The following is a 20,898-nucleotide window of genomic DNA, read 5'->3' as shown; positions in this document are numbered from 1 at the left end:
TGCACCCATCTCAGTGTAAATTCAAGGCATGATAAGAATAAAATAAAGTCCCAGATAGGCAATAAAATACCCTACGGAATAAATTTAATTAATGCAAACATTAAGTATATAAATCCCACGTCAGCATTTGCAAGTTTTAAATGAAATTTTCTAAGGATGTCAGTCAAAACATATAGAAAAAAACAGCAAGAGACCATAACAACGTCATTAGTGTCATTAGACCTCCTCGGAAATCAACACTTTTGTAAGAAAAAAATACATGGATGTTACATATTTGAAACTAAGACTAGAAGCCCCTCTTATCTGATTTTGATGACTATCCAGCATGCATAAACGTACGTCATGAACAATTCAACAGACATGTTGAAAAGGCATGAATAATTGGCCCTGGACGTTTACTTTAATGTGCTGTGGAAGAACGGCGCAGTGCAGGGCCCCGGAGGGTGGACGAGCCCAGTAGCCCTGGGATGAACTTGCTCTCACACCTCCAAGAACACTGTCAATTGGTTCAGTTAAGGGGTCTTGTTCCGGAGTCCCTGGGAGTGGCTTAGTGAAATATCCTCTTGCTTGGTGCATTCCACAGTCAGAGTTGGACTCATTTGCAGCATGGGAGTTAGATGCTGCAGACTGGCCTTTAGTACAGAACAGTGATACATCACAAACATTTAGCTGTTATAATCACCGTACACACTTTGGCTGAAACCACTTGTCTCAAGTGGGGTCGCAATGAGCCCAACCCGGCAACACAGGGCGTAAGGCTGGAGGGGGAGGGGACACACCCAGGACAGGACATCAGTCCATCGCAAGGCACCCCAAGCAGGACTCGATCCCCAGACTCACCAGGGAGCCGGACCCAGCCAAGCCCGCCGTGCTACCGCCGTACGCTAACCGATCAGGTTATTCCACAGGACCAATTAAAGTGATTTATTGCATAAAAACCCAATTAACGCAAATTAAAAACCAGCTCATTACAAACCATTTTAATTTCTGAAAACAATAACCTGAAATTAAATGTTGAGTCTTACCTCGAGCCTTAGCTCACTTTTTCCAGGAAAATCTCTACAGACGAAGACTGTTACACACTAGACCATAAGTAGTGCCCTCAGCAGACCACTGGTCTCTCCCTCCTTGTTTGTCACCTCAATGTTCTCCAAGAATATAAGAACTTCTGTTTATATTGAATGTTTCAAAGTCCTGCTGAGTGTGAGCTCCTTATTCTGTTCTTTGCAGAGTTGAGTGTAGAAAATTCATAAAAGCACTACCACACTAACCCAAATGTACTGGAACACATACCGGGGGGAAACAGACTTACCTGAGAACATCTGACTGCAGTTCATTTTGAAAGTTTGAAACAAGGGGGCTAATGTATTTCTGCATATCATTTCCATTTGCACTTTTAATAACACTGCACACCTGAAGTTCCAATTTAAGTTTTTTGCAATAATTCTATGACGCCATAATATTCTATCATTCTGTTATACTCCAGCTTTCAGCTAGCAGCGCACGTAGAAATTTCATCCCGTGCCTTTTTTTGTTCCAATAATTTACTGTGCAGTGCCCCATCTAGACCTATGGACTGACCTTCTGTGGAAAACTGGACTTCTAGGGCCAAGTTTGGGCCCGGTGCAGTTGAATTTGACACACAGCGACCACTCATTTGCGCTTAGATTTACAATGAGAACATCATCAAGGTTGGAGAATGCAGTTACTTGAATGCTTTCAAGTGCCCTGAAAGCTGAACGATGGGAACAAAAGTGCCTCATTGCTATGTAATATGTGTTTCATCAGCCCATGTTAACATCTTAGCACGGGGACCTCCTTCAATAGCATGTACCGCAATGAGAAGCTGGCTGAAGATAAGGTTGTGCAACAGCTCCTTATCAAAGTAACCAGAGCAAAGGTTCAAAACTGCAGCAACAGGAAGCCAGCGGTTACTAAGTGCTCTGTCTTGCATGCGCAATTAATCTTTACCAAGATAGCAGCTGCACAATTTTATAAGGGCATATATGCTAATGACATACTGGGGGAAAAAGAAATGAAAAATGCTTTAGAAAGCTGTACGTCCTTTGTTAGCCCTTCTTTGTCGGTGATTGTTAGAATGGACAGTGACGAAAGTCACCTTTAAGATATGATGAAGGAACTTTTTGTGCAATAAAGTATTATATTACTTTTCCGCACATGGCAGCACATCCAAAAACTGTAAAATATGACAAATAGGCTTGTGTTCATTACACTTTTATCTTTCTTTCTTATGTGTGATCCAAAGATTCATTCAGAAACTTTCCTTAACTGCTGTCAAGGGCAGGGTCACAGTGATCTGAAGCCAATCCTGGAAGCACAGGGCACAAGGCGGAGCAAGGTACAACCTGGACGGGACAAGAGTCCATTGCAGGGTCGCCACAGGGGCACACTCAGGCATTCACACAAGATGGGAAATTCAGAATTGAGAAAAAATCTGAAATGCGTATCTTTGGACTGTGGGAGGGAACCAGAGCACCTGGTGGAAACCCACAGACATGGGGAGAACGTGCAAACTCCACATGGAATGAGTTGGATTCAAAGCTACACCCTAGCAGCGCTACAGCCTGCACCACCGTGATGTCCTGAAAAGGGTTTACATTGTTATAATGTATTACATATTTTCACACTAATTTATGCATCAATGATTTATCATAGTGAAGGAACAGCTAAATATATCAAATTGCCTTATTGTTCGGACAGCATATTCTTTCAAATTGCAATGAATTAAAGACAGATTACATTGTAATATTTTATTACATTTAAACATTTATATAAAATGTTCAGTGCTTTATTTTGTTACATTGACAAATATTTGCTATAATGCATGGAAATTTACTGTAAATTTTCTTGCTATTAAAATAAATTCATGATAACTTGGAAATGCAAAAAATTTACATCTGCTTAATTTAAATACTTTGTTCATAAAAAAGGAGTACAAAACAACTCATACTATATTTACAGACATTAAAGACATTTAACATTATAAAGCATATGCGTACGCTGTGCTTCAGATTATCATGGCAGTGGTGAATAACTTCATTTTACCTTATCCACCTTAACTACACTGACAGATTAAGCACATGCTATGGGGAAATTCCTGGATACCATGTCACTGAGAAAGGTCAACGTCTTCGCCAAAACCAAAGGTTGTTTTCAAAGGTCATAACAGAGTCAGAGGGTAAAATAAAGTAAAGTAAAAGGAAGTTCCAAAAGTCAGTCTTTTTCTCCCATTCAGTTCTTGTGTTTTAAGTACATGAGATGGTGAGGGGAGTAGCAAAAATGCACCTTTCTGGTGGCAGTGCCCCCGTCCATATAATCCATCCAGAAACACACACACGCACTGGCTGAGGCCACTTGTCCCATACGGGGTCGCGGGGAACCGGAGCCTAACCCGGCAACGCAGGGCGCAGGGCTGAGGGGGGAGGGAACACACCCAGGGCAGGATGCCAGTGCATCGCAAGGCACCCCAAGCGGGACTTGAGCCCCAGACCCACTAGAGAGCAGGACCAGACCAAATGCGTTGTACCACCGCACCAGAAACAGCAGTACAGAATCACACAGGTCTGGAGTCTATCCTGGAAAGGGTCCCAGCCGAGGTACACGCTGTAGGGGATGTCAGACCATCACATGGCAATTACATATTCTTTCATTCACTCTCACATACACACAATGAGGACAATTTAGAGTCACCTGTTCACCAGAACCATGTCTTTGGACTGTGGGAGAAAACCCATGTGAACATGAGCAAGCATGCAAATGCCTCGCAGGAGTTGGATCCAAAGCCAACAGAAAACAGCTAAAACTCACTCACAGACACACACTTTCTGAACCACTTGTCCCATACAGGGTCATGGGGAACCAGAGCCTAACCCAGCAACTCAGGGCATAAGGCTAGAGGGGAAGGGGACACACCCAGGATGGGACGCCAGTCCGCCACAAGGCACCCCAAGCGGGACTCGAACCCCAGACCCACCGGAGAGAAGGACCCGGTCCAAGCCACTGCGCCACCGTGTCCCCCTCGGCTAAAACTCGACAACAGTAAAATTAAATATACAGCACAGCAAATATGCCTGGATACTCACCAATAACTTTTTTCCAATTTTAAAATATAGAGCACTAGATAAAATTGATAAATTAAAAACAAAACGTTAAATACTTTAATATATGTAAAAACACAGCACTATGAAATAACAATGGTCTTAATTCAGTGTGTGCAGGCAATTGTCAAAGGGCTTAGCCGGAAGTGGCAGCTGCTCATCGTATTTAGGACTGCCTGTATGCTACCTCGGAGCTGTGCATGTTCGACCAGCCCCCACCAGAAAAAAGTGTAGAGAGGAAATTCAGCAAGGAGTAGACAGCCCACATAGTGCTGCCGGCCGCATAATAAAAGTCACTCAAAGAATTTGTGGAGTCTTCTAGAGAATTAGCGAGCTGAATAAAGGCGTCACCGACCCCTTGAGACCAGCTATTGCGATTGATATTGTGTGTATTGCCTGTGCGATACAGGAGAATGTTCATAGCTGCTCAGAAGTTTCCTCTTTCCTAACAAGCCCATTTACTGATCTGTTGAAAATGATTCCTCTCTGGTTCACGTTGTACAGCTTCTTGAATTTTCCATGGATGGCGCACAGGATGGTTTTCCTGAAAATGCGGGACAGGAAAAAGTAGATGACAGGATCCAGGCAACTGTTGAGGGCGGACAGGCATAGCACCAGCTCGTTGAGGATGTGCAGCATCTGCTTGCTGCTTTCTTCCTGGATGACGTCCATTTGGGAGAGGACGTAGGGGACGCGCACCACATGGTAGGGGAGGAAGCAAAGAGTGAAAACGGTGGGCACCACAAAGGTCTTCATGACTACCCTGTTCCTACGACTCCTGGCTTTGGACTCATTGCCACCGAGCGTTATAGTTCTTAGCTTCATGGCGATTGTCCCATAGACGCAGATAAATACGAGGAAGAGGCCATAAAAGAGGCCAACCACCATGAGGTTGATAACCCCTCCCGTCAGTTTTTTCCTGTGGAAGTGGAAGCAGATGGTGTCGCAAGGCTTGCTTCCCCTGTCACTGATTAAGAAGTACAGGGAGCTCAGGGCAAAGACAGTCCACGTGACGTACGCAGCCTTGCGACTCCACTCCACCTGATGGATCCTGAAGACCCTCACGGGTTTGATTATCTTAAGATAGCGGTCGAGGCTAATGAGGCTCAGGAAGACGATGCTGGCGTACATGGAGACATAGAATGCAATACCCACCACCCTGCAAAGGTAAAAGGGTCCATGGCGGTTGTGATAAAAGATCCGTGCCGGAAGGCAGAGAATCAGGAGCAGGTCAGCCAGGGCCATATGCTTCATGTACACTGTAATGGAAGAGTCCAAGTGACTCCTCGTGAAAAAGACACCGACCGCCGCAATGTTACTGAGCAGTCCGACGATGAAGATGAGGGAGTATCCGGTGGGAAGGACCAGAGAAAGAAAGCCGTCGTGGACCTCACATGTGCCGTTGTTGCCAGGATTGCCTCTTGGGGGAGCTGGCCCCTGGGTGTAGGACTCGGTCATGCTGGTCTCTCAAAGGCAGTTCCAGTTCCACCTTCAGACATTACAAACACCACTTAGAGCCAAACAGAAGCAACTGTTCATTTAATAAACATGGCAAGTGTATTCCAAACATTTAAAAACTGCATGTATTAGCAACCATAATGCAATAACACATTAGTTACATATTTTGCCTATATTAAAAATGGTAAAAATTGGAACCGGTTAAAAATTGCACAGTTCTTCAAATGCAATGTAATATAAATGTTATATAAATATTCTGTAAAACTTAATGCAACGTAATAGAAATGCTGTTAAACAGCGATTGAGCGTAATTTTGTTACAGCCTTAGACAAGGCGTTGATCCAAAGCAACTAATACAGTTTCAATAGAACAAAAAAGGTTGTTTGTTCTACGTTCAAATCATGCTACATATGTGTATCATTTGCACCAGAAACCATTGTGTTTTAAGTCCATTTCTACACTATCTCCAGTTGCCCCCGTTTCTTTAAATCAAAAGTTTTCATTGTTATAGCAAATACAGGAACATAGAACATAAACATAGGAAAAAGATATTTCATTAAAAGAACGCTACATCAAGCTGCAGCAGGGAAAATACCATTAAACCTGTTTGTAAACAAACAAACAAACGAATAAATAAATGAATAAATAGAGCAAGCGAATCGTATAAGAAGTACAGAATTCAAAGAAATTGTATTGTGGGCACGCATATAAATTCAGAGTAAAGTTTGCAATCTTTTATTCTGCCTGAATCGTTTTTATTCTAGGTTCAAAGTGAAATAAGCAGAGACCGTGTGCCGGTTCCTGACAAGTGAGTAACACGGGACGTTGGGAAAAGAAAGCAAGTATATATAGAGGGCTTACCTGCGCAGCCTACGACGTTCTCTGCTTTGTCACTGAATGTGTCTGGTGAGGACTTCAAATTCACAAAACCTCAAGCAGGAAATTCCTCCTATAGATGCACTTGGTCAACTTTGTTGGTTTCGGTTCACGCTACAATGTTGACTTCCTTTCCTTATGCTTCATTTCCACTAAGTTCAGCAATTGTAGCAAAGTGCGAGATGTGTCACAATGCTGCAAACACAAGGTGGCGGCATTCAAAACCACACGGCGATCATGAGTGACGGCGATCAGCCGCTACACCCCAGCCAGACCGCTTCGCTCGTCTACTTCTGCTCAGCTGGTGGTCCCACGCATGAAAAGTAAAGCATGGTGGTTCTCAGTTCTGGCTCCGTTGTGGTGGAACGACCTCCCCCTCTCACTCAGAACTGCTGAAACTCTGTCTACATTCAAGGAGGGTCTGAAAAGTCAACTTTTCCGGACTCGCTTCGCCCAAGATCTCTCCAGCTCGTGTATGGTGTAAATGTTCATGCACCGTAACTTTATGATCTTCCCCATATAGGCCTTTACACAGCCACTACCCCGGCATTGTATGTCATTGTTTGTGTACCTTATTCTTAAAAAAAAAAAAAAAAAAAATGCAGGAGGTTATCAGGATTCATCTATCCTGCGTTTTATGGACCAACTCGAGCGATGAACATTGGTGCATCAAGTGGAAAGTAACAAACCAAGTTTACTTAAGAATCACATGTCTGCAGCCATGTCTCTTTCTCTTAATGTAATGTACAAATTTGTATTTTCGCGGAAATGTACATTGCTTTGGAAAAAAGCATCTGCTAAATGAATAAACGTAAATATAAATGTAGTGGCATTTTCTATTTAGAGGAAATTACAAGTCCATATTGGGGATTAGTTCTAATAATATCTAATTACATTTATCTAAAGTAATTCTTGCATAATTCAGTATGTCACTGCTTCCTAAACACAATCAGAATAAAGGATAATGAATAAAGAGAAACAACGATCTTGTTCCTTTTCAGTGCCTTTGGCTGCAAGTCTACAAGCTCAACTCTCTTTTCAATTTGTGTCACTGTGTACTTCACATATTTTCCTAACCTCAAATAGGGCAGAGAACCAGCTGAGAATTTCTTACTTCCGCTATGATTAAGAATCTGAAATCAAGGGCCTCCCTATAACTGCTGCAGTAAACTGCTGTTCGCTCAGCTCTGGGGTCGTATATCAAACCAGCAACACAATCTTTTTTTTGATGCATTTTCTTCACCCTTCTTTTTTTCTAAAATTTCTCCGCTGCAGAGTGAAAATGGCCCGAGTTTCTGTATGCCACTGTTTTATGGAAGCATTTCGCTTTTATTTAGCACGCTTTCCTCCAAAGCGACTCTCAGTGAACTCTATGTCCTCCTATCAGACCACACACCCTATTCACCGCGGTGACTTACACTGCTAGATACACTACTTACACTGGGTCACTCATCCATACGTCGGTGGAACACACTCTCTGTGTCACTCACACACTATGGGTGAACCTGAACAGCATGTCTTTGGACTGCGGGAGGAAACCAGAGCACCTGGAGGAAACCCCACACAGACTGAGGAGGGATTGAACCCACATCCTCTCACACCATCCAGGCGCTGTGAGAAGGCAACACCACTCACTGTGCCACATGAGGATTTCAAGGTGAGACATTTTTTAATACTTTCCTCCAACTCACCCTTCTTTTTCTGCTCCAAAGTTACACGGCGGGTTTGGCCGGGGCCTGCTCTGTGGTGGGTCTGAGGCTCAAGTCCTCTTTGGGGTATTTTGCGGCAGACCGGTATCCTGCCCAGGGTGTGTCCCCTCCCCACTTGGCCTCGCGCCCTGCATCGACAGGTCAGGCTCCGGCTCACCGCGACCCTGCTTGGGACAAGCGGTTGTACACATTGAACCACAGCACATTGAGCTACCTACAACTACTTACTCATTTATACAGCTGTTTCATTTTTACTGGGGAAATTTTAGGATAAGTAGCATACTCAAGGGTATTTGCCCCTGCAACACTTACAAAAGCAGAAGCTCTAATCACTGCGCTTCCAGCTGTCCCTTCTTGCTTCATTGGTTGCCCTGGAGACTAAACTACAGTACGTGGTGGGAAGACGCGCAGTAATACTGTCTGAATGAATTTCGACGGGATGGTTAAAATGGTTTTCCTTCAGTATCTTGGAAAGCTTTTTGCAGTTTGAACTGATCGGATGAAAAGATTTAGGTCTACTAGAGCGGAAGCTATAGGGATCACGAACACCCAATTCGCTTCTGCGAGGAACTGTTGCTTGTCTTAACGAGATATAATCCCTCCACTTCCCCCCCCCCCCCCGATCTCGTAAGTGCATGATAAAGTATTTATGTTTAATCATTTTTAATAAGAATTTGTTGAATAAGGGATAAACCTTTATGCAGCTACTCATGTGATATATACTGGTTTAAATGGTGGTATGTGATAAATTGACACAGTGAATCTCTAGAATCATGTGTCTGCATCCAAATGTCTCTTTCTGTTGTTGCACTCTTTGCATTTCTCTCTGAGACACATGAGGCTTAAGAGAAAAGAGCACGCTAAACGAATAAATGTAAATGCAAGTTTAAACATGGCATGATTTTGAGATCGTTATAAAATCATTAACTCCAAAAAACGTAGAATTGTATTAGTGCATGGCCAGCGCGTGCAGAACTGTCTAGAAAGATAGCAGAGACCATTCCCTTCTCAGCTTCAGGATGGTGCGTGTGGTTTTTGTAATTACAGAAAGTGGGGCAGAGCAAACTCACATTCACCGCATAGAACGAAAAAAATAAAATACCGTGGTTAGCGCCTGATCTGCAACCTTCCAATGAAATAACATCACAAAGCCATTACTTCCTGTCAGTTTTACCAGACCATGTGGCATTAAAAACATTCACATAAAACCGCACAACTTTAAAAAAAGTGGTCCAGCCGTTCCAGTGGTCCTCTTGCTGTAAATATAGCTGCGTGCTGCAGGACTTTGGTCACTTGACAGTTTATTAATATTTGATGAATTCATATGTATTCCCTCTAAAAATGCACATTATTTTACTATTCCTGTTGTTACTAGTTCTGTTGCTACTCTGTTGTTAGTATCTATCCACCTCCCGCACCCCCAACGGAATTTATCACACACACACACACACATTTTCAGAACCGCTTTTCCCATATGGGGTCACGGGGAACCAGCATCGTTTCCATAATTGGCATCATCAGTGATTCAGGTCTCATTGCATAATTTTAAAGTCTCAGTAGGTTCATGATATCATACAGAAAAACGTAAGTGAAACTTTAGTCTCTCCCCCCCCAAGAGAACAATGACTTATAAGAACAGGAGATACAGTGGTGAGAGAACTAGAAGGCTCTTTTGGTAATTACAAGGATTTTTGTGCAAAGCAGGTGAGAAGTTACAGTTATTCAACAGTGTATGAGTGAAAGGACAGGCCTGTTTCAGACAATATTCTACTGTATAAGCCAAATATGCCTGTTCTTTTAAATGAAAGTACACACGCTGAACTGCTTGTCCCATGCAGGGTCATGGGGAGCCAGAGCCTAACCCGGCAACACAGGGTGAAAGGCTGGGGGGGGGGGGGACACACACCTAGGACGGGACGCCAGTCCATTGCAAGGCACCCCAAGCGGGACTCAAACCCCAGACCCACCACAGAGCAAGACCCAGTCCAACCCACTGTGCCACCGCACCCCCCCTTAAATGAAAGTATGTGGGGAGAAATTATACATGAAAATGTTAACACATATAATAAAAATAATATTTCATATGTAACCTGTGAACAACTCCTACAGCCATGACACATGTCAGCTGAAAATCAGCGTGTATAAAACATTTATACACATCTTATAAACATTTTGATTTATAATCAAAAAAGCTACTGGACAGAAAGAGAAATCCTCCCTTTTAACATAAAACAATAACATACAATACTACAAACAACAAAAGCAAGAATATGAACAAGGCAATAACCAGAATTCTAAAAGTTCTGAAAATTTTTCATATTCAGAAAATTGTTTTAATGACATTATTAGACAAAATTTGACATTTCGAAATGTATAAATTTGTGCATTATTTTCAATGATCAAAATGAATGCGTTTCCAGTTTTGTATATGTAAAATACATGTAAACACATATTTACAATGCATCCACAACAAATGTGTCAACTGGGAGTGATTAGAGCTGCTGCCTTTGGACCCATAGGTTGCAGGTTCACATCCCACCTCTGACTCTAGTGTCCTTGAGTAAGGTAATTACCCTAAATACACACTTTCTGAACTGCTTGTCCCATATGGGGTCGCGGGGAACCGGAGCCAACCCGGCAACTCAGGGCATAAGGCTGGAGGGGACACACCCAGGACGGGACGCCAGTCCATCATAAGGCACCCCAAGCGGGACTCGAACCCCAGACCCACCAGAGAGGAGGACCTGGTCCAACCCACCACGCCCCCTACTACCCTAATAGCTCCAGTAAAATTATAAATGGGTAAAATGTATAAATGGGGGTAAATAATTGAACGTAGCATAAGTTGCTTCAGAAAAATAATGTTTCTGCTGAATGAGTAAGTGTAAACTGATTCATTGCCATCGCAGGCAAGGGCTAAGTCAAGTCAAAGCATGGGTCAGTGTAACTAGAAACCACACCAAAACACAGCTACAATAAACTGAGTATAAAATGTCACCTACATTGAAAAAAAAGGCAATTTCTTAGCTGAACCGCTAGATGGAAGAAGATCTATGTCTTTACAGGAGACAACGTTTCCCATCCACGACGATCAGTCAGGGGATGTGTCTCTTTGTGCACACTGATTTAGCAAAAAGTATTCATAAAATGAACAGGCTGCTATTTATGATAGAATTTCAGCAGCATTTAAGCTGTCAGTAGAAAGCAACACTTCATAAGAGCATCTGGTTGAATTAACGCAACGGCCGTAGCGGGACGAGAATCAAGTAACAGTTTCCACTGCTGCCGCTAGATGTCGCCAAAAGCCTAAAGGAAAACACTGCTCCGCAACAGCAGCTCCCAAACTAAGGGGATGTGAGCCATTCCCGCGGTTCGTGTTCTGCTCTACCAGCACATCCGATTAAACTAATCGTGAGCTTCATGTCTGCATGATTCGTTAAGTCAATTTTTTTCTGCAAGCGAGACAGAAAAGGAGGGTATGAAATAACTCGGCTGCGCGCACTTCTTCCAGACTGGCAGCGCACTGGAAAAGCGAAGAAAAGGGGAAACCGCGGGGAACCTGTGCAGAGTGCGCAGGCTGCGAAACACGCTAAAAAAACAAAACGTAGGCTTCGCTTCAGTATGAAAGTATACCATGCATGCTTAATAATTATAGTACGCCAGTGAATCTTTCCAAAAAATTCGCACCCACTAAATGCACTGGCGAATGAAATCATTGACCTGCTTTTACATTAACAAAAATATGGTCAAAGGCTCAAAAATTAAAAATCCTGCATGGGAGATCCAGGGCACATTCCGCGATGCTGGAAACGTGTCTACGACGCTGCGGTCTGGCGGCGCTAGAGGGCGCTGCTGTCGCCGGTCGATCCTGCCGGCGTCAGAAGAGAACTTTACACCTGAAAATGCCCCGATCCTGAGAGCAATGGCAGAATGATACTGAAACACGCTTCACATATAGTTCTGCTTAATTTTACCCTGAATTACACGTGTCTGGTTTTATACGCGTGAAGATTTTTTAATAAACATCCTTAAGTTTAGATTCACAGTAAAGTCCTACCAGAGCGGGCAAAATGATATAATTAGATCCAGCTTTTCTTGTACGAACGTTTAAATGCGTGCAGGAGACCTATTTTCCACCATTCCGCAATCTCCATTTCTATTTTTATCTGTCTGTAATCAAAATTAACACGGACACTTCGATCCTTTGCCAACCTCTAACCTCCAGTTATCTGATTGAAGCCTAACAAAAAGGCCCACAGCGCGCATGCGTACAATCCGTGGCTCCTGCCGGAAGCGCTTGAGTTCCCATGGCAACGGATAAACAATGATTTGAGTGAGCGGGATCAATACAGCGCGAATCACCTTATTTTAAACCTAGCAGTAATTAAAAAAAGATTTTTATAAAAATGAATGAATATTACTCTCCGGCGAATGTACAAGCTCTGGCTGCCTTGCTGTGTCCCCCGAAGGAGGATGATGATGATGATGAAGACTGTTCGGTAGGGTCCATGGTGTCCACTGTCGGTTTTGTTTTTTAATGAATCTCTTTGAATTTTGAATGAATCTTTTTTTAATGGAAAACTATCAGGTTTTGGAGGGATAAAACATACTTTAAAGCTGTATATGAGGGACAAATTTAGGCTGTGCTGAACTTTGGGAGCCTCTCCCTGCAACATACATCAAGTAACTAACATAATGTCACCCAAAACATGACATCTATAATACTATTATCACAGCATGGATAGTATTTTGTTGCTGTGCTGCGTCACTGAACATTTTTTTTTTCTTCTTTCTTTCTTTTGCCAGTCTGCAACAGCCAAATTAGGCCCTGGTGATATCGGTCCCCATAAAGAAACAGAGATCAACCCAGGTAGGATTCGTCTCAGGCAACTTTTGCTTTTATTGCCATGTGTATTATAATTTGTCTATGTAGAAACTGCAGAATAAAGTATACACACTGAAAGGTTTTAAACTACACTCCAGATGCATTTAGGGAACAGTTGCAGCACTGCACCGATCAAGCTGGCTTTCGGATGAAATGGAGATGTATTAGTTGTGATAGCGCATAAACTATTTGAAACCTTTTCAGACCACCAGCCCAGGAATGAGCAGATTTTACCCCGGAACACATGGCTTGGTCTGCATATTCTCAGTTCTAGCATATTCAAGTTTTCCACTTGTTAGTCCCACACAAGTTACGCTGCTTGCTTACTTATTTAAATACACACACGCACACACTATAATGAGTGTGTGTTAAAACATTGCAGTGCAGTTCTCATTGTTGCAGGAGTCAGTTTCCACTACATTTATATCCACCTGTATATCTGAATGTGCAGTGTCTTGTTTCATAAGGCCTATAGTTGAATTGTCCTCGTAATAAACCTTCGCTGTTAATCCCTGCACACGTTATTCTCTACTGCAGCACCACGTTGTAAAAAGAACAGCGCAGACATCTGGAGTGAGGAACGCTTGGCAGAGGATGAGCAGTCTGATGGCATTGCTGATCCCATTGCTGATCCCAGGCAACAGCCTGAGTATGTTTACTGTGATCAAGTTATTATATTATGTCCACAAAAAGAGTCCTGGGACAACAGATACTGCATGTTTGCTTTTTGTAGGTTCACATAAATATATTTTCATGTGACAGTACATGTGTTATATCACAGGTATGAAATTGTTTTGAAGCAAAGTGTGGGTACAGAAGACCTGTTTCTTGGGATGAGTCGGAAAGACCCCTCGTCCATGTGTTGTGAGAGCATGTTGGTTGGTATTCTCGCGACATACTGTTCTCGCTGCCTTCATTGTAACAGAATATGTGTACAATGGCATTATTTGATATATATTATATATGTAATATTAATATATTATTACAGTGACCAATTTTAAGTAGTGTATATAGCAGTGTAAATCACTGCAGTGAATAAGGTGTGTGGGCTGATAACACTACATAGAGTTTGTTGGAAGTCACTTTGGAGAAAAGAGTCTGCTAAATAAATAAATGAAAATGTAAATATAATTATCAAAGTGCTTTGATGAACCTAAACAAAATTCTAATGTATCTACAATATTGCTGGAACAGAGGAAAACATTTTTTTTGCTATATTTCTTTTCATTTATATCATAACCATTTCATTATATGGCATTTAATATTTTAGCACAACTGTTTGCCTCTCTGTTTAGGTGAGGATCAAACTGCCTGGCACCAATGTCAGTGAAGTGGACCTGGATGTCAAAGAACAGTTTCTTGAACTCAGAACACCAAAATTGTAAGATAATGCATTGATCATTAACCGCTTTTAGACCTTCTCCCTTACTGTTTCATTTCTGTTGCTGGGATAAGTGCTGTATTTTTGTTCAAAACATTCCTCTAATAAGTAGCGCACAGTGTATAGAAATGGACTTTGGAAGGGCAAGTGTTTTACAAGAATATATGAATTTTAGGTTGAAGTTGGTGGCATTTTGCATCTGTTTTTGTTTGCCCAGTAAACTAGGTCTGCACCTGCCCCATCCGGTACGCGCTCACAAAGGAAAAGCTCAATTCATTGCGGAGAGGGAGGTGTTAGAAGTTTCTCTGCCCATGAACCGCCTCTTGGATGATCTCAACCTGGCTTAATAGGAAAGGAATGAGAGGCATCAGTGGATCCAGAGAAAGGAGGATGAGAGAGAACTAATCACCAGGGTTGGCACTGGAAGATATGGAGCGCCACTTCAAGGATGGTTACAGAGCTTTCACAATCACAGCTTTGGTTGAGCTTGTGGTTTTATATCTTCCCAAATATCAACTAACACTAAACATCGAGAAGAGATACTTTTGCAATCATACCACAAGTTTTGTTCACTGCGGATTTTAATCCCTATTAGCTATAGTCACAGAAATTTATAACGGGAGTAAAAACATATCAAATGTAAAAATGCTGTGACTTCTTTAATGGATGTAAGAATAATGAACTTTTTTGGGGGGGGATTTTTCGTATCACGAAATTCTTTCAGTTTTTTGTAGTTTCTGTAAAAAGAACACAATAAATTGAAACCATCTTTGCATCATTTTTGCGGCCAGTGTCATTCATTGAATCATTTCATTAAATTTGTTCCTTATTAAATAAACACACAAATTAAGCTAAGCTGCTTCAGCTAAGAGGGGAACATGACTAAAAACATTTATTCTGACCTTTTTTTTTTTTTTGGAATACAAGAGGAATTTATTAAGAGGCCAAAGTGCTGCATGAAAGATTGTACCATAAAGATAAACAGAAAATATTATTTATCAATGATCACTGAGCGGAATGCCTTCCCTTCTCATTTAAAAATTACAGATATAGTTTGCAAGGAACTGAGTAATGACTTTGAATGATGCATTTATTTAAAAAAAAATCTGAAATGTAGATGTTGAAAAATGGAAGCAAAAATATTTTCTAGTGAAAAACATACCCGAGATAAGCTGTGTGACTGTGTGACAACGGAGGTCTTTCACCACCAGCCCCTGATAACAGTTCACAGTGTACAGCACATTACTGACAAGTAGAGCTCCTCTGGATACAAAGTTATGACTGTAGCATTTGTGCATAAACATTTGAAAGTAGTACATCTGTTCAAAGCATGAGCTGTCCTGCAGCACTTTTGTACTTGGATGAGAGTGCTGAGCTAACTGTGAGACCTGTCATCATCTTTAGTTAAGTCATCACTCTTGTCTTCGTCGGTAGCCTTGACGTTCCCCATGGAGTCCTCTTCGTTTTCTGAAACAAACCCTTGGGAAGCGTTCTGTACCTGGTGCTCTAGAGCAGAAACGCGCTGTTTCAGCCGCTGTTGCATGGCCGTGTACTCGCTGAGGAGCCGTGCAAAGCGTGTCTGCAGCGTGTCCAGTGAGTGCTCCAGTCGCTCCACTTTCTCCTCCAGTTCTTCCTCGCTCGGCTTACTTGCGAGGGTTTCGTCCAGCAGCCCCTCCTTCGTTAGGATCTCCCGGCCTCGGTCCTCCAAAACCTTCTTGGCATCAGGGTATTCTGTAACTGCCTCCATCAGGTCATCCTTGGAAAGGCAGAAAAGGTCAGAGTAACCAATGCTGCGGATGTTGGCAGTCCGCCGGTTGCCCATCTTGCTGCCCTTGATGTTGAGGATGCTGATTTCCCCAAAACAGCTGCCAGCAGTCAGGAGAGCGTACTGTGTTACCCCATCATCTGCAACCACTGCAAGACGGCCCTCCTTAATGATATACATCTCCTTGCCAATGTCGCCCTTGCGGCAGATGTAATCGCCAGGGCTGAAAACCTGCGGTCTCAACTTGAGGACCAGTTCTACTAGCAGACCTGCTTCACAGTCTTGGAAGATGCGCACCTTCTTTAATGTCTCCAGGTGCACATTGATGGCAATCTCAGCACGCAGTTTGTTAGGCAGGTTCTTTAGCACTTCCTGTTCATCCACTGCTTTCTCGTTGGTCCATAAGTAATCAAACCACTTAATGACACGTGCCTCCAACTCCTTGCTGACCTTGCGGAACTGCATGTAGTGCTTGATGGCATCGATGCGAGCCTGGAACTCGGCCCTAGTGGCATTCATGTTGGAGATCATGGAGCCCACATTCCCTACAATGGTGGCAAAGATGAGCACACCGACCAAAAAATCAAAGACGACAAAGACGTACTCCTCGTCCCTGACAGGCGGTGGCATCTCCCCAATGGTCGTGAGGGTGAGTGTAGACCAATACAGGCAATAGATATAGCTTCGGGAGAGGGAGTCATATTCTGTGTCTGAGACATTGGGGTACACCCAGGTGTCAGAGCCAAAGCCCAGAGACTTGGAGATGGCATAATAGATGCAGGCATTCCAGTGGATGATGACGAGAATGTAGAGCACCAGGTTGCAGATCCGGAAGATGTTGGGGTAGTTGGTGCGTGTCTCAGTGCGGTCAAAAAATTCAAACATGCGGGGGAAGCGCAGTAGCCGATTGAAGCGCAGCTGAGGCATGTGAATGCCTGTAGCAATGTAAGCAAGATCTGTTGGCAGGATGGACACCACGTCCAGCTTGAACTGGAGTGTATGGACGTAGCTGTCTCTAAGCTTGGAGAGGTCTTTTACCAGCAGACCCTGCTCCAAGAACCCTATTGAAAACACATCCCGTTAAGTGAGTCATGTAGTTCAGAGCACATGGCACAGCAATACATACGACTACATTTCAAGGGACGAGCCTGGATGGTAGAGTACGAACCTGTCCGTAATCGAACACAGGAGTCCAGGATGTACACTACATCTGAAACGTAGTCCAGTACCAGCCAAAGGATGTAGCTTTCTGTCTGCAGCTCATCAAAGCAAGCCCTGTAGGCCAACAGCAAATGAGTTTGCTTCTCCCTTGCCTGAGCCACAACACACATGTACATACAGAGGAAAGGGACTGACAAATGCAGAACACTAATTACACAGAGACTGAATATAACAAAGTCAGAAACTTCCTAGGATAACTTTTTTTTACATTTACATTTATTCACTTAGCAGATGCTTTTCTCCAAAGTGACTTCCAATGAACTCTGTGTAGTGTTATCAGCCCACACACCTTATTCACTGTGGTGACTTACACTGCTAGATACACTACTTGCACTGGGTCACTCATCTATACATCTGTTCTTCTAGCCACACTGTATTGATGCTCTGCACATTCGCATTGCTGACTTATTTGGTAATTTCTAGAGAAGTACACTGAAGTTGCTGAGTTACGACATGATTACAAGTCAGAATGGACAATATGGAAAATTATTATCAGGATCAACAATTATTAGGATCAACAAGTCACTGTAACATGTGGAGTAAGGTCATGAACACTGTCCCAGTTCTGAATTATATTACATAAGAGGATTATCATTTGTGTACCACAAGTCCCTCGATACCCTCTTTTTACCATCCTCTTTCTTTGGCCACTTTTGAGCCTGTCACCTGATATCTTGCAGATCTAAATGAGCAATTCACTAAGGGATACAGTACCATACCTTGCCACCAACAAGGCCCAGTTGTAAAGCACGGCAGAAGCGATGACAAACAGCCAGCGGTAGTATGTGTTATCCGCAGATGCAACAACAAATGTGTTGAACTTCTTCCTGTTGTTATAAAGAATTACACGGTGATGACATACATTTCAGGTTAACAAAGAGGAAGGGGTTCGATAATATAACACTGCCGCACATAGTGTAGTAATTCAAGAAAAACAGACTTGTAAACTAAGGGTTGTCAGTTCAAGGCCTTGAAGGTGCTATGTATGGACCAATATGCACAACAGTGGAATTACAGTAGCTTAAAAAATAACATAAAAAACATCAAGATGTATTACTGAGCAAGCGCTGCAGCTTATAAACATATTAATAACAAGAGTATAATATTGTGATATTCCCATAAGAGAACAGTGCATAAAGGGGTCACAACAAAAGACTGAGTTGTGAAAGCAATTAAATGTAGTTAGGTAGTGTCACAAAAAGCTTTTCAGGTCGCTCTTTCACTTAAGTCCTGAAAAATGATTTCATCCAATGAACCTGAGGTGGTCTGCTTGCACACAGTTTAACACTGATAGGAGATCAGGGAAACCCAGCACTGGAATTTAACCGAGCTGTACGGTCAAACTGAACACAGTGAATTACAAATGATTACCTTATGTTACAATCCAAGGTGACATGTAGCCCACATTACAGAAATGTAAAACTATTTGCCCGCCCAAAGAACAATTCAACTGAGATCAGGTTTAGCCATATACATTAGTAACCAAGATGCTGAAAAGTGAGTGTGGATATATAGGGGAGTAGCTCCGAAAGGATGTGAAATGGGTGTACCTGATGCTCCTTTTGCCATCTTTGTCATTGTCATTGGCCTGGCTGGTGCGACTGGGAGCGGTCCTCAGCTCTGGACCACGGAAGCGCTCTAGGAAGGAATCGGGCCGCTGCTCTTCCTCCAGCAAGCTTTTGTGAGCCCACTCCCTTAGGATGATCACGAGGCTCACCAGCCTGAAAATTGCATACATCAAAAAAGGAGCACAGTAATCGCACAGATTGCATAAAATGCACTACTTTTGGTTTTTTATGCACATGAAGGTGAGACAAGCACATGGCTGATTCTATCCGCCCTAGTGAACTAGCAACTTCCCTTTCACCCGTTACATGCGTAGTTATGGCCAAAAATATGCACTTGCACTTTTAACTTATAATTTTCCCTAAAAGTAAGTTGATACTGACTGGACCTCATTTCTTTATTTTATTGTTAATACTACAGTCACAGTAATACTTTGTTTGTCATTCTGAACTTAATGTATCTTGAAATCGGAAAATAAAACGAAATGGCACTGACAATATTATTGATACCGCAGACTTGGTGTCAATAATTTGGTAGCACAGTCTTTGGTCAAAATGAACGCAATCCAACGCTTTGTCTTGAACCATTTGTGGGTGCTGCTTGAAGTGTGTTCGGGGTCATTTCTGCACCGGAAGACCCATGACCTTTCAATGGAAACCCAGCTTTCAGACACTGCGTATGACATTGCACTCCAATATGCTTTGTGATTCTCCTGTTTTCATGATTCCACGCACAAATACAAGGCACCAAGTTCAAGAGGTAGTGAAGTAACCAAAAAATATCACTGAAACGCATGCCTCCATGTTTCACTGTAGAGAAGGTATTTCTTTTTTGAATACAGCTACCTAAGGGGGGCGCGGTGACGCAGCGGGCTTGGCCGAGTCCCGCTCTCTGATGGGTCTAGGGTTCGAGTTCTGCTTGGGGTGCCTTGCGATGGACTGGTGTCCCGTCCTGGATGTGTCCCCTCCCCCTCCAGCCTTGCGCCCTGTGTTGCCGGGTTAGGCTCCGGTTTGCCGCGACCCGGCTCGGGACAAGTGGTTTCAGACAATGTGTGTGTATCTGCCTAGTTTCCATATAAAGCAATGCTCATATCCTAATACCATAAAACAAAGTGTGTGAGTGTTAGGGCTTGGATACAGCTGAAGTATCCAAAACAAAAAGAAGAGAAATAATGCATATGAATAATTGGTTCCCCTTTAACAGCTTTCATGAGCTTGCAATTTGGTTTAAATGTTGAGTAAGAAGTTCAGGTGGGTCTCCAGTTTGAATCCTGCCTGGGGTGCCTTGCGGCAGACTAGCATCCTGTTTGGGGCGTGTCCCCTCCACCCTTCACCCTTGTGCCCTGTGTTGCCACGTTAGGTTCCAGCTAGCGGCGTCCCCACTTGGGATGAGCTGTGTGTGTGTGTATGAGAAGAAGTTCAGCAAGAAAAAAACTTCCAAAAACTGTTGGCGAACCTGGAAATGTAGAATTCGTTTGTTAACTCACCGGGACAGACCCCTCCGGCCACTTTGAGGTTCAATGTCAGCAACTCGTTGAAGTTCTGAAGATGTGTCATCGCATGTCGACTGAACTCTGTAAATGTAGGAACACAACTGGACATGAGGAGATTCATAGCATTTGTATTCGGTGCTGACAGACACAATATTTCAACCATGGGTGAGAAGAAACTTCACAGACACACTAGCTGTATGGAGATTTTTGGAATAGTTGGTCTTCTTGAGTCTTGCGACCTTGCCACTTAACAGCTGTTCTTACTCCTCAGGGCCAGGCGCAGCAAATTGTACTTTACATTCACTATTGTCAGTCCTCACCTGCTCAAAGTGCTGTCAGGCCTCTCGGACTCGTCGTCTAGACATGTCTTCACGGACAGCCGGTGAGCCGAGAGAGCCGTGTCCTCCGCTGGCCCCTGGCCAGTCAT

The 20,898-nt window shown here is 43.0% G+C and overlaps 3 protein-coding genes across 3 annotated transcripts; 1 reads left to right on the top strand and 2 right to left on the bottom strand.

Annotated features, from left to right (window-relative positions):
• Positions 1 to 4,342: 4,342 nt before the first annotated feature.
• On the bottom strand, positions 4,343 to 6,510 carry gpr34l (G protein-coupled receptor 34 like). The gene is made up of 2 exons (XM_018751876.1): positions 6,438 to 6,510; positions 4,343 to 5,607 (listed from the first exon to the last, which is right to left on the bottom strand). The coding sequence occupies exon 2, from the start codon at positions 5,574 to 5,576 to the stop codon at positions 4,536 to 4,538; it is 1,041 nt and encodes a 346-aa protein (XP_018607392.1). The 5' UTR covers positions 5,577 to 5,607; positions 6,438 to 6,510; the 3' UTR covers positions 4,343 to 4,535.
• Positions 6,511 to 9,110: 2,600 nt separating this feature from the next.
• Positions 9,111 to 20,898, bottom strand: LOC108934178 (cyclic nucleotide-gated olfactory channel-like). Its single transcript, XM_018751709.2, has 8 exons — positions 20,792 to 20,898; positions 20,466 to 20,552; positions 18,964 to 19,134; positions 18,133 to 18,240; positions 17,361 to 17,467; positions 15,894 to 17,253; positions 11,052 to 11,070; positions 9,111 to 9,140 (listed from the first exon to the last, which is right to left on the bottom strand). The coding sequence occupies exons 1-8, from the start codon at positions 20,896 to 20,898 to the stop codon at positions 9,111 to 9,113; spliced, it is 1,989 nt and encodes a 662-aa protein (XP_018607225.2).
• On the top strand, positions 12,482 to 15,119 carry dnaaf6 (dynein axonemal assembly factor 6). The gene is made up of 6 exons (XM_018751879.2): positions 12,482 to 12,660; positions 12,968 to 13,031; positions 13,584 to 13,695; positions 13,828 to 13,924; positions 14,342 to 14,427; positions 14,645 to 15,119. Exons 1-6 carry the CDS (start codon positions 12,568 to 12,570, stop codon positions 14,772 to 14,774), a joined length of 582 nt encoding a protein of 193 aa, XP_018607395.1. The 5' UTR covers positions 12,482 to 12,567; the 3' UTR covers positions 14,775 to 15,119.

This window comes from Scleropages formosus, chromosome 4 (assembly GCF_900964775.1).
Source record: "Scleropages formosus chromosome 4, fSclFor1.1, whole genome shotgun sequence".
NCBI classification, from domain to species: Eukaryota; Metazoa; Chordata; class Actinopteri; order Osteoglossiformes; family Osteoglossidae; genus Scleropages; species Scleropages formosus.
The sequence above is the reverse complement of the archived record's forward strand: the minus strand, read 5'-3'. Positions and strand labels throughout refer to the sequence as shown.

What these genes read in the sequence shown, in the direction of transcription:
- gpr34l (XM_018751876.1), bottom strand. Translation starts at nt 5,576, where the DNA reads ATGACCGAGTCCTACACCCAGGGGCCAGCTCCCCCAAGAGGCAATCCT.
- dnaaf6 (XM_018751879.2), top strand. Translation starts at nt 12,568, where the DNA reads ATGAATGAATATTACTCTCCGGCGAATGTACAAGCTCTGGCTGCCTTG. An exon ending in AGAAACAGAGATCAACCCAG is followed by an intron (nt 13,032 to 13,583) that starts GTAGGATTCGTC and finishes TCTCTACTGCAG; the next exon opens with CACCACGTTGTAAAAAGAAC. An exon ending in GATCCCAGGCAACAGCCTGA is followed by an intron (nt 13,696 to 13,827) that starts GTATGTTTACTG and finishes GTTATATCACAG; the next exon opens with GTATGAAATTGTTTTGAAGC.
- LOC108934178 (XM_018751709.2), bottom strand. Translation starts at nt 20,898, where the DNA reads ATGACTGGCCAGGGGCCAGCGGAGGACACGGCTCTCTCGGCTCACCGG. An exon ending in CCTGACAGCACTTTGAGCAG is followed by an intron (nt 20,553 to 20,791) that starts GTGAGGACTGAC and finishes CTACATTTACAG; the next exon opens with AGTTCAGTCGACATGCGATG. An exon ending in GATGGCAAAAGGAGCATCAG is followed by an intron (nt 18,241 to 18,963) that starts GTACACCCATTT and finishes TTATAACAACAG; the next exon opens with GAAGAAGTTCAACACATTTG.